The sequence below is a fragment of the Anguilla rostrata genome, chromosome 12, assembly GCF_018555375.3.
Source record: "Anguilla rostrata isolate EN2019 chromosome 12, ASM1855537v3, whole genome shotgun sequence".
NCBI lineage: Eukaryota > Metazoa > Chordata > Actinopteri > Anguilliformes > Anguillidae > Anguilla > Anguilla rostrata.
Genome location: NC_057944.1, coordinates 35,519,639 through 35,533,279, shown reverse-complemented (window position 1 = coordinate 35,533,279; position 13,641 = coordinate 35,519,639). Strand labels below are relative to the sequence as shown.

At 48.3% G+C, this 13,641-nt stretch overlaps 1 protein-coding gene across 13 annotated transcripts in view; it reads right to left on the bottom strand.

The window, feature by feature from the left end:
* robo2 (roundabout, axon guidance receptor, homolog 2 (Drosophila)) overlaps window positions 1–13,450 on the bottom strand; it is a 464,504-nt gene extending 451,054 nt beyond the window's left edge. For 4 of the 13 annotated variants that reach the window (XM_064302616.1, XM_064302621.1, XM_064302617.1 and 1 more), the window contains exons 1-2: window positions 13,204–13,450; window positions 1,956–2,088 (exon numbers count right to left, since the gene is read on the bottom strand). In XM_064302616.1, the coding sequence (XP_064158686.1) occupies window positions 1,956–2,088; window positions 13,204–13,230 (160 nt within the window). In that variant the 5' untranslated portion in view covers window positions 13,231–13,450. Of the gene's footprint in view, window positions 1–1,955; window positions 2,089–9,296; window positions 9,465–13,203 lie in introns of those variants that run through there. The other 9 variants (XM_064302624.1, XM_064302627.1, XM_064302618.1 and 6 more) reach the window with 3 other exon arrangements.
* Window positions 13,451–13,641: the final 191 nt, after the last annotated feature.

Here is a 13,641-nt window from a genome sequence, read left to right as displayed (position 1 = left end):
TCGCACAGCCAAGACAAAAAGAGATAAGAGTTCGTAGCGTCCGCGAGCTCTTACCGAAGGTTGCTTCAAGATCGGATGAAAAGATACATTTCGGTATGAATCGTGAACGAGAGCTCAACTGCATTTATTACCGCCAGTAGGGGCCATTTTGGTCCGGAGGCCTCTGAACTGTCACAAAGCAGAAGCCACATTACATAACGTGGTGATTAAAGTGGCCGTTTGTCCTCCCGTTCCTCTGTGTTTATTACTGTGTGCCTCAACACTGCATCCTGCCCACCTATGTATGTATTTTCCTCCTCTGCTTCTTTACTCTCTGCTCCTTGCGCACCTGTTTTTTTGTGTCTCAGTGTTTGTGTCTCAGTGCTTGTGTCTCAGTGCTTGTGTCTCAGTGCCTGTGTCTCAGTGCCTGTGTCTCAGTGCTTGTGTCTCAGTGCTTGTGTCTCAGTGCTTGTGTCTCAGTGTTTGTGTCTCAGTGTTTGTGTCTCAGTGCTTGTGTCTCAGTGCTTGTGTCTCAGTGTTTGTGTCTCAGTGCTTGTGTCTCAGTGCCTGTGTTTCAGTGTTTGTGTCTCAGTGTTTGTGTCTCAGTGCCTGTGTCTCAGTGCCTGTGTCTCAGTGCTTGTGTCTCGGGGCTTGTGCCTCGGTGCTTGTGTCTCAGTGTTTGGTTCTCAGTCCTTGGTTCTTTTGTGTCTCAGTGCCTGTGTCTCAGTGCTTGTGTCTCAGTGCTTGTGTCTCAGTGTTTGTGTCTCAGTGTTTGGTTCTCAGTCCTTGGTTCTTTTGTGTCTCAGTGCTTGTATCTCAGTGCTTGTGTGTCAGTGTCTGTGTCTCAGTGTTCAGCTCTCAGCTTTTGGTTCCTTTGTGTCTCAGTATTTGTGTCTTGTTTTAGTCTCTCGGTGTGTTCTGGGACTGCTGCTGTTGTTCTCGCAGTTTGAGGTCTCCTCGGTGCGTGTTTCTTGTGATTCTCAGCGATTCTGACTCCTGTACCGTCTAAATCAGTACCGCTGTACGTATAAAGGCTTCGCGTGCATCTGGGGATTTGTGTTCGTCTCTGTTCCTCAAGTGTACTCAGACACGAGCACCTCTCTCTCTCTCTCATTCTCCGTCTCTCTCTCCCTCGCTCTCTCGACCCCCCCGCCCCCTTCTCTCCCTGGTATATTTTACTCTGCCATGTGCCGCGGTTGAGTCCCATTAATCAGGCCCCCATCTATGAGAGCTGAATGTTAAAATCCTCGCTCTGTTTTTCCTCCGCCCCCTCAACACAAAGGACACATTAACCTTGCAGCTCCTTCAGCTTCCTCCTCCAAACTTGGCAGTACGGAAACAAAGAGGCAAACTTCTGCGAAAGTGTGTGCCTGCGTGTTCACGTGTATTTTGTGTGTGTGTGTGTGTGTGTGTGTGTGCGCGCGTGTGAGCATGTGCACGTGCGTGTCAGATCCTGCCATGCAGTAAATAAGCCTGTCCGTAGAGAGAGGAGGGAGCCAGTGAACTGCAGAGGGCACCGGAGGCCTGTCTCCCTGGGCGACAGGATCAGGAACTGGAGCCAAACCCAATGCCATTCCAACAGGACCCACCCCACCACACCTCCTTCAGCACTTACAAAACCATTTCCTCTTTTCTAAACGGGACCCGTTTGAAATCAAACGGGAACAAAAATGACGAAGACCACAGAAGAGGAAAAAGCCATGGGGAAAAAAGCATAAACCCCACAAATTCAACTCTGACCGTCGTCAGAAATCCAAACGCATTCCCGCTGGAGTCAGAGAGATGAGTACCATAAGGCGGCCCGGATGGTTAACCCGAAACACAAGGGCAGGCCCGGGAACTAAAACCTCAGCTGGCCCTGTCCCTAAACGGACCCACGCGTCTTCGGAAGCTGAATCCCCAAAAACCACAAACCAGCGACCGAATGCGGTCATGTGACAGATCTCCCTGTTGCCATGGCAGCTTAAGGATCTTACCCTGACCCTGGGCGTCCGCCGTCTGGGCGCTGAGGAAGAGGGCGATGGGGAAGATGACAGCGAGGAGGGTCGCGGGCTGAAGGGCAGGGGGTCCCGCGCTGTCTCGTCTTGCCGCCATCGCGCCCGACGGGGGCTGGAAACACAAGAGGTCAAGGGTCAAATGGCGCGCATTAACTCAGCAACGAAGGCGCATTTCTACCGGATAATAAAAATAGCACAACAAATAAAATTGTTTTTTTTTTTAAATAGCTATTTTCCATAATGAGGCCTTACAACACTAGACTCATTCATTCAGCTGAAAAAATTCTGTGTCAGAGAAGGAAGCTAGATAGGGTAGCTGGTCATTAAAAACAGCTCTTCTGTGCCAAGCAGGAAACAGAAGGAGAACTTCGAGCCTGGGGGCATTATTCTGAAATAATAGAACATTATGTAACAACTGGATCAAACCAAGACTGAAGTGCAAAAAAAGAAAAAAAAAGCGAAAAGTATGAAGAACAGGAATATTATGACTTTTTTTCCCTTACTGCCTGATGTTTAATTTGAGCCCAGGGAATTAGATTCGGTGCACACCCATCTCTGGAAACACATTTGTCTTCCAACCTTTCTTTTGTAATTCAGCGAGTGCAACGGTACTAAATATTAGTCTCCAGTGCGAATGAACCGCTCATTAAACACAAAGCTTTTATGAACTAACAATTCATCAAAATTTAACGACACGTTTGTAACGGCACGCTCCGGGCCTGAATTTATGGTGTTACCGTTATACTTAATGACGTATTATTTCAGCATGATCAGAGTGTATAAAACGTCCCCCTGCAGATGGATCGCAGATTAAGTATAAAATTGGCAGAATTTTCCGCTTTGGAATAATTGCAGTGCGCGGGAAGACGGACATCAGATAATAAATTAGATTTTGCTCATTGCCAGCCAAAAGTTTCCCGGGCAGTTCGGCAACACCTACTGGCCCACTTTCAGCTCCCTCTTAATGAAGAATGAGCTCTACCGCCTCCAAAGACCGGCACTGCACTTCTTCTACAGACAAAAAAAAACCACCAATCTCATTCTTAAACAAATCAGGGTCTGAAGTCGACGTGTGAAAAATTTAACCGACGTTTAAAAAGGCAGCGCCATTTCTCTTTCGGAAGCCGCCGAAAAGTTCCGTTTAAAACCTTTACTGGTGGGAAGATGAGGAGCAAATGCTGTAGGAAACGGGCAAGAGAAAACACCTTAAGGATCTTAAAAAACGTGCTCCCCTGTCAAAGACCAGCATTAAAGTGATGGTAAAAAAGACTTCCTCTTCCACGCTGAGCTGCCTTTTGTTTGTGGTGAAAGGTGAGAGGCCGTACTAAATGGTCCCGTGTCCCAGGAGCGGAGATTATGGGGGAGATGGGGAGAGGAAAGTGGTGAAAATTGGATGCATTACAGGAAAATGTGGCTAAATCCCCCCCAGATGAGCACAAACGTGCCCATTCTGGGCTGGGACGAGCTGGGGGAGAAATTCAATTTCCAGTTAAATCCCAGCAAAGCGATGAAGCCAAGGACACGCATGCAAACACAGATGCGCATACACATGCATACACACACTTACACACACACACATAGATGCACATACACATGCACACACACTCTTACACACACACACACACTCTTACACACACACACACACACTTACACACACAAACACAGATGCACACACACTCTTACACACACACACACACAAACACAGATGCATACACACACAAACACAGATGCACACACACTCTTACACACACACACACACACACACAAACACAGATGCATACACACACAAACACAGATGCACACACACTCTTACACACACACACACACACACAAACACAGATGCATACACACACAAACACAGATGCACACACACATGCACACACACTCTTACACACACACACACACAAACACAGATGCATACACACACAAACACAGATGCACACACACATGCACACACACTCTTACACACACACACACACAAACACAGATGCATACACACACAAACACAGATGCACACACACACACACAAACACAGATGCACATACACATGCACACACACACTTACACACACACACACAGATGCACATGCATACACATACACACACTCAGATGCACATACACATGCATACACACACACAGACATGCATGCACACACACACACACACACACACACAAAGAGGAAGGGTTCTGGTGGTTCCGTAATGCTGTTGGGGTGCATTTTCTTGGTGCAGTTTATTGGTGCAGTTTATATGCACTCATACCCTTACAAGGCAAAGTCAATGGGAATCAAGACTTAATGGTACTGAGTGATCTTCTTCACCCCATGTTTAAGCAGTTCAAGATGACAATGCCCTTGTCCACAGGCAGGAGTAGTTTACTTAAGGAGAACTAACGGTCTACAGTACAATATATGCTACAGCGTTCTCAGTCAACAGACCACAACCCATTCATCTTAAAAACAGCCTGTGTTCCTGTAGAATCCCAGGTGCCAGATACTGACCAATTAAGTGGCTGCTCATAAGTGCTTCCATTTTTCTGCGCACTACACTTCCTGTGTGTGTGTGTGTGTGTGTGCGTGTGTCTGTGTACACATGCAAACACACATTCACAATATGCATATGTACACAATGTATTCTGCATTCCACAAGACCAGGGCAATGAATATATTCAGGCAAACCTGAATACTACAAATATGTATAATTACGGTTCTATTAAAAAATATGACAGAGCAAATATTACTGGTGCATAAATTTCCCTCTCCTCCATCAGCTGAAAAGTACATAAACATTTACATATGAAGAAACACAAATAGACTTGCAGAAATAAATTACAAATTTTCAGACAGGGAATTGTAGCTAAATTTGAAAAAGAGTGTCAGACAGTCTTAGTGTTTCTTAAGCTCTGCTAAGCTTTGATGCATACGGCTGCTTGTTATTCCATCTTTCAATCATACCTTAATAGTCTAACTTTCAGTCATTTCATTTAAAATTGGAGTCAGCGGCACACATAGCTTAAAATAATAGTTTTCATACATTGTGATGGTAATGGTGTTCTCCCTCTTTTTCTCTCACACACTAATATGCATGTGCACACTTGCACACACACACACCACACACATGTACAAACGAAATGATTTCTCTCTGGACAATCACCTAATGTGCCCGCTTAGGGTCTTATCCATTTTTGCATTGCGCCCTTATCCACATTTCGCTCAGCCAGACCGGTGACCACCAGCAACGGTTCAGAGCAACCGGAGTCAGGACCTATGCGGATGAAATATTCAGCGCCTCACTGAAGACTCCAGGCCCGTATACCCTCTTGGTCATGAGCCCAGAGTACTAAACGCGCTGGCTGGTTAAAAAAAAAAAGAAGAAAAAAAAAAAAAAAAAACTTGGACACGCGGGCAGTTGGCGGTGTAGACCGACACATAACCGATGTACAGCGCGAGCCGCGGGCCGCTAAGTGCCATCAGTCACGCCGCCGGCTCGCGGCGGGCTCCGGGAGGAGGGGAGAGAAATCGATCGGCCCTTGGCTTGCGTCTGGGGCCCGTTCGTTTCCCCGCCGCCCGCCGCCCGTAAGCGAGACGCTGAAGTAAGGGCCCGTGTATTTGCGTATGGTGTGGTCATCGGGGGGGGGGGTGTCCTGCGTGGACAAAGGACCGGAGAAACAGGGAGGAGGCCTGTCTGATGTATCCGGCTACAACAGGTGGCACCACGGACACAGCGCTGTCGACATGACAACCGTCTACACCCCATACAGCCCTCAGTGCACTCTGTCCTGAAAACTGTCAAATCTCAGCTACAAAAAAAAAAAGACTTCATAGTTGCCCACAAAAAAAGACTTAATATTTTCCCCCCTGAATTGCTTTGAAACACTCTTTTAATCTGGCTTTCATTTCAATTCCTCTCATAGTTTGAGTATCAATGCTCCAACGTGCCCTCTATATCCATATAATTGGTTTTCCAATCAGGCGCTGTTATTTCCCTCAATATTAATTTCCCCCCTGTGCTGTGAACGAGAAACTCCGTGACGTTGGCGTTTTCGCTCTCCGATTCCGGTCCCGTCTTTCCGCGTTTAAATCTGGGATCTGCCTCGCCTGGACGCGCTCTGCTGGACGTGAGCTACAGGAGGACTGAGCGTCACGCCCTCGGACAATGCCCGTGTGCTGTGACTGTAACAAGGAGCTGTGATTATATGGCCAGAATAAAACTAAGAGCTGGGTCGGGGGGGGGGGGTTCGGGGGGCGGCTGGGAGTGGCAGACACAAAGTGGGATGGGGAAAGAAACAAAGGATGAAAGAAATAAAAAGCTGAGAGTGAAAACTGATAAGAAAAAGAAAGTTGCATTCTGGGAAACCAAACTTTGATACGGTCTCGGGACAGAATGGAAGGGTCAAAGGTCACGACCTGAAGGGTCCCCTTCCAAAATCCACGCACCGCTACCTTTCACGACAGCTTGAGGTCACTGCTTAAACCTGTGCGTAGTGTCTGGATTATTTTCAGAAAATACACTACAGGCCTCTCGATACGAACGAACTACAGGCCTTTTCAGGAAATTACCACCAAGCCCCACCCCTGACACCCCTGATAGCCTTCATCTTCACTTCCCCCTGTGTGTCCTACATACTGTCCAGCGACCTGCACCACTCCCCAAATACAGCAGCTTACACTTAATACTCCCCCAATCCCTATCAGCAAAGCTACATGCACGCATTCTCAAACCATTTACCCCATAGGGGTTTTGGCACCACCCATGCATTTCATGCACCGCCCTCCACTCCTCCACCCCTCCACCCAATCTGCAAAGTGTGCAGCCTTAGACAGCCTCAGCCCCCCTGTTCAAATGCAGCGGCCTGCTGTGCATAAATCCACATTCGCCAGATTTGTTTTCATTACATTTTCCATTAAAAGTGATTAATAATGCAGGTGGAAGCGGGGTGTCCGACGTGCAGCTCGCCCTCATCCTCACCCCGGGCCTCGCCCCGCCCCGGGCCCGCCTCCCGCCCCCCTCCCCCCCCCTTCCAGGGCAGGCCCCGCTGCTGGACGCCGGCCCAGAAGAAGCAGATTGGAGAGAGTGGAGCGTGTGTGCGTGTGTGTGTGTGTGTGCGTGCGTGCGCGTGTGTGTGACGGCAGCCAGGCGGCTGCATTATTCAGAGCTGTTGTTCTTCTTCTCCCCTCATCAACCGCTTCCAGGAAGATCAGCGCGCGCGCGCCCAGACCGTCCCGATACCGCAACCTGTGAGAGATTAGCGGTCTCCCGTTCAATCTGCCGGCGCGACATCACGACATCACGCGGATCAGCCGACACCGCGAAAACAACGGAGGAGAAGAAGAAGAAGAAGAAGACAAGAGCGACACGGGAACAATCGGTGTGAGCACTCCGCTCCGACGGAGGAAAAAGAGCTGAGCGGACGGAACTGTCCAGGGTCCTGAACAGACACCGTCTGTCACCACCGGGGGGCCAGTGGTTCTGGCCGAGAACCACACCGCTGTCCAGGACTGAGCGCACACACACACGCGTGTGCTGTCAGAGAGCAACTACGCGGGAGCAATCAGGAGCCAACATGGGAAGAAACAGCACTGAGACTGAAGTCCAAGGGCTGGGTTTATCTGTGAACAATTTAGCGTGTTCTCTCTCACAATAAACCAGCTCCCTTTGCAAACTGGCCATTTGAGTGCGAGCTATTTTCACACTAGGGGATCTGAATTTAAAAAAAAAAAAAAAAAGCTTTTAGCACCAAATGTCCTCAAAAACAGATTATTGTCTCTTTTTTTTTTCTTCCTAAAGGTTGGTGAGTGACAAAAGCAACCCCCCCCACTGCATCCATCAGAGTCACCACTTAATCGTTGCTTTACTTCAGTGTGTAATTATATACAGCGCCGTGAATTTAATGTTTTTAAGTACCTGCTTCAAGAGCTCTAGTGCCTTTACATTAATGGTGTGCAGCCATTAATTTGGTGACTGGACCACGGCATAAGCAACGTCCAGCCAATCGAGAGATTGTTTTTTACACGGCAACACGCCGACAACGATGATGGAGAGCTGAACCAATAGAAATGAACCAGGGACGGGTTAAAATAACAGCAATAAAAACACTTCCATTATCAGCACCTGACAAGCTTTCTCTTCCCCGTAACTCTGACCCTGGTGCCTCATAACACCCCCCTCTGCCCCCCCCCCCCCCCCCCACACCACACACACACACACACACACACACAAACACACACCCACTGCGATGGCACGAACCAGCGATCGCAGAATAACACCTGCTGATGTCAAGGGAGCATTTATTCATTTATTTTATTTTATTTATTTATTTCGCATGTACCATAAAGAGCACTCCGCAGAGCATTCCCCTTCCTTAGCACGTTCTCTCGTGATCTGTGTGTCTCAATTTGAAGGAAAACATCCACGTTTCCCGCACCGCGAAGAGGGGAGAAAAAAAGAAAAAAAAAAAACTATTTCGCGGAAGCAGATGTTTCACCTGCGGGACGTCCACCACGCCGCGCGCGCGGTCGTGCCAGTCCAGGCTGCTTGGCCGCGGTTAAATTTATCTTCCCCCAGCAGCTGACCTGAGGTCTGTGAGGCCGCTGCTTAAGGTGTCCCTCTCACCGGAAACTGTAGCACAGTAACGCAGGTAACCTCCGGTCCCAAGGGACACGGCATCGCTGGTGCTGTGGCGCAGGTACGGAAGCTCAGAAGCTCAGCAGGCGACACTGTAGTTAGTGCTCCCTTACCCAAAAACCATACTCAGCTCTCTCAGCTACGTCCACCCTCCCCCACCCCCGCAACTCAGAGACAGAGAAGCAAGGAGTTAATAGGTGATCCCTTACCCAAAAGGAGGAAGGAGTTAATTAGTGCTCCCTTACCCAAAAAGCATACCCAGCCCTCTCAACTATGTTCCCCCCTCCCCAGCTCAGAGAGAGAGAGGAGCAAGGAGTTAATTAGCGCTACTTTACCAAAAAGTAGCAAGGAGCTAATTAGTGCTCCCTTACCCCAAAAAAACATACTCAGCCCTCTCAACCCTCTCAACAGCCCCCTCGCCCCCCCCCCCTCCTGAGCTCAGAGAGAGACAGAGGAGCGATGAGGCAGGGTCATTTTTCAGCAACGTGAACAACAGGATTCCAGCAGCGCTCTGAGACTGGAGTCACAAACTCACACTTCCCCAGGACTGCTATATGCAGCCAGCCTTGTACATAACCCCCCCCCCCCACACACACACACACCCTCACACCCCCCCACACACACACCCTCACCCCTCCTACACACACCCTCACCCCCCTCCCCCCACACACACCCCCCCCCCCCCAACACAGCTTACCTTTGTCTGTGGGGCCCCTCCAACCACAGCCTAGGTTCTGCTTCCCTGCCGTATATCCCACGAGCCAGAGAGAGCGAGTTATGAGGCGAGAGGCGGCGAGAGCCAAAGACAAGCAGTCGCTCTGCCAGACAGCCTAACAGTGCTCGGAGTTCCCTGCCTCCCTCCCTCTCTCTCTCTCACTCTCTCTCTCTCTGCCTCCCTCACTCTCTCTCTGCCCCTCTCTCCCTCTCTCTCTCTGCCTCCCTCACTCTCTCTCTGCCCCTCTCTCCCTCTCTCTCTCTCTCGCTCTCTGCCTCCCTCCCTCTCTCTCTTTCTCTCTCTGCCTGCCTCCCTCCCTCTCTCTCTCTCTCTGCCTCTCTCTCCCTCACTCTCTCTGCCTCCTTCACTCTCTCTCCCCCTCTCTCTCTTTCTCTCTCTGCCTCCCTCTCTCTCACTCTCTCTGCGCCTCTCTCTCTCTCTCTCTTACACACACACAACTGGCAAAGCAGCCCCCCCCCCATCCCACCCAACCCCACCCCAGCACAAGTACAGCCCATCTGCAAAGCCAGAGAGAGAGAGAGAGAGCGAGAGAGAGGAGAAAAGAGAGGGGGATAGAGAGAGATTGCCTGGATAATGCAGATTGTCATAGGAGGTTGCATTCCTGGTAATCCAATGCGGGTGGAGTAAAAGCCTCTGTCATCTCAACAGACTTAATTAAACTGATTTGATTCCTCACTCCCAGGTCCTGCCTGGCTCGGTGTCCCTCCTGTGAGTCCACATCTTAACTCCCCTCATCCCCTCCGCCTGCAGACCGAGCTCTTTCCTGAGCCCATTCCTGAAACGACCCGCCACTGCACTCAGAACAGCGTTCAAGCAGAGCACTGCTTAATTCAGCACAGCCATGCAGCGAACGGCATGCCTCATTCACGCATGTAGCTAACGTTTGCCATGGCCCGCCATGAGGCGCGATCGCTGCTGTGACTCAGGAAAACTTTGGTAACGGTGAGCACAAACAGCGAGCGTAGCTCCTTTAAACCTCTAAAGCGCAAAGATCCGAAACACGTCACTAGAACGCTCTTAATGGACATTATAACGATGATGTCACATTCACTAATGGTAACTGGAAGCAGTGGAGTTCTAGAACACCGACTTGGAATTTTGAAAATAAAAAAAAACATTCAGGAAAAACCTACTCCTCAAATGTTCAATTTTATCAATGGGTACAATCCTCAATGCGATGGGTTAAGATGTTGAGTTGATATTGGGGTGTAGGTACGGTGGAGAGGGAGTAAGACAGGAGCTACATTAAGGAGATGGAAGGAAATGTGGGGCCCGTCTTTCGGTACCACGTAATTCTGATCATCTATAGAGAAGTTATGAAAACAACAAGATGTTTTATGTAACCTAGGAAGGGGCAGGTCACTTACTAGTGTGTGCACATCAATATTTAGCATGACCCCATTCTTAGGGAAGGCTATAGTATGTCTTTGTCAAGGAAAGCTTCGAGAGCAATAAGACAGCTCAGACCATGGAAAGTAGAACAAACCACAGACTTCAAAGGCACTGTCAATACTGCCAGATCAATTCCACAACCCAATTAGAATTGACCAATTAATCCAAATTCCAAACCACAAAATTGAGCCCGTCCAGGCACGTCCCGCCCCCATGCATCATCAGGGGTACGTGGTTCTGGCAGGTGCAGAGGCGCACGCATGCACGCACGCTCTCTCTCTCTCTCTCTCTCTCTCTCTCTCTCTGTGTTCCCTCCAAGCGACCGCGGGCCCACTCCATCACGACACCGTCCAAAAAGTCCATTTAAAACCTCGAAAAACCAGCCGGGGAGAAGAAAAAGCGCGTCGCTAATGCACAGAAAACAGACTGTAAAGCACCGGCAATGTGCGGCTGGAATGAGGGACGCGGGTAAATGGGGTGTTCATCTCGCAAGCGCGGCTCCTCCGCTCATTTCCCCTGGCCCCGGGACGATCAGCCTGGCAAGCAGGGAGCCTGCCGTGGCTGGCTAACGACAGCTCTCGTTCCCCCCCGCGGCTCCTGATTGGCTGACGCTCTCCGACGTTTGTTCCTCCATCGTAATGAGAGGTTGCAGCCGGTGGACTGACTCCACGGATTCTGGGCGTGTCGGTGGTGGGGATGATACCACTGAGCCCCGCCCTGACCAGTAGCCCAAGCGCACACATCACCTGGCTGAAACTATTCAGGACTATTTCAGAATGGGACTATTTTAAATGGCAGCAGCTGTGAAACATTGGCTATGCAGCACTATACACTATATTGAGATCTGGGAGCTAAAACTTCACCGAAAAGACATGGTTCACTTCCTGGAGTTCTCTGAAAATATTTCAGTTTAATGCATGTTTTCAGCTGGCTCAGACAGTTTTAGTGCAATGAAGGACATTTTACATATAGGCAGAACTGTCTGCTGGCTTTACACTGGCTGGTATGGGGCAATCAAAGGTTTGTGCTTTGAAGGAAAAAAAGGTAGATGAGCAGATTATTTTTTACTTACTTCATTTACAGAAATTATTCACAGTCATAAACATAAATGCCAGATTTTATATTGTGCCTGAACTTCTTTCCCCTGCAATTCAAAAGCAGTGCAAGCTCACCGCTCAGCCAGAGAAGCAGTACACATTTGCATCGTTACATACACTGCCAAACCCTAATTATTCGGGACCAAATTTACAGATGAGCAGTTGCAGTATATAAAGGCTGACTGATCGAAGGGACACAGTACGTTGGCGTAGACTTCCCATTTGAGGATAACAGACACATTCTCGAACAGATTTGGGCTGTCCAAAAGGTAGGTGATGAAAATAATTACACAGACCATTTTATAGTTTCTGTTTTTTTTGTAACATTCAAGGTGGAATTGAACATGGGCAAATCACTTCCTGTCCTGTCAGTTGGCCGTTGTTGTGAGGTGTTCTCTCCACATATGGTACTGCTGAGGAACACGTGTCACTTCTTTCAATGACCTCAGCAGTTCTAGAGGCTGCACGTGTCATAGGTTGCTCTGGAGTTACAGGTACGTGATTTATATATTTTTTTTCTTTAAACCACAAATCCATGATTGTCCCTTTATCAACTACTGCAAGCCAGCAGGTTCATCAGAGCCCTCTAAAATATCTAAAATAAGCTTCATCATACACACAAAAAACTGTCTGGGCCAATCAAAGCATACATTAAAACAGAGATGATGTTTAAAAAACCCTCAGCAAGCAAATTACGCGTGGAACAGAACTTTAACGATGCCATATTTTCAGTTGAAGTTCAAAGCTATGTGTTCTTGGCCCAATCAGCGCCTAAGGACAGAAAGAACTCTATTGCTGAATGTACGGTCATGGGCCTGTTATATTTATTTTAATATTTAACGGGACACCGGCAGAAGAGGACATTGCCTACAATCACAACCAGCGGGTTGAGAGTTAGTTGCCTACTGCGCTAAATTATGCTGCCCTTAACTTAATATCACCATGAAAACGTGACGTGAATTACAACTACCCGCTTACTTGTGGATGCCGTCCGTGTTTTGGGGTGTTTTTTGCGGGTTTTCGTCGGCTCTTCTAACTTTCCAATGGTCACCGTCACGCAAAGGAAACGGGTTTTAGCCAGATTCAGATGCACCACTGTTTCAAAGTAATTAATAAACGAGAACTCTCCACTGAGTTGCGAGCGAGACGGCACATTAGCCCCATACAGACACTAAGAGGAAATGCAACAAAAAAATGTTAATTAATTCATTTAAAGATTGCTTTGTGGGTAAGGTTGGAGATAATCATTCACACGAGGGTGCACGTTCAACCTTCACAAGTTTCTAAATGTGCATATGGCCATCGCATTTTAAAGATGTTTGAATTTGTTGCAAAACAACCGAGATTGTTTAACAACACTGAAGCCTGTAGCTACTCACCTTTGAAAGACAGCCTAACCTTGCCATATCACATGTACCACACTATTTGGTTAGTGCTGGTCTGGCCGCATTATAAAACGTTTCGAGGATTCATTTCTTGTGTTCGTTCCGTTCGCAGTAGGCTATTTCACAACAGAACGCGGCAACGCGCATGGCTGTAGGGCGTATGGTCGGATCGGCCGTGTTTTGCCAGACGCCATTAAATTATCCCCCCAGAGTTTTTCGGCATCCACCATCTTAATTGTTTCCCATAAAATTGTTTGTCACAATTTCCCTATGCGGTACCACGTTTCAAAATGCCCTTTCAGCTATGATCCGTTTCATACATATTTTCAGTGAAACTTCCTCCATAAGGATTGTTTTTCCCATTCTTGTGTTTATTTTCGTGTTTTTTTTTTTTTTTTTACAAAACTATTAATCCAAAACGAATTTCATCCA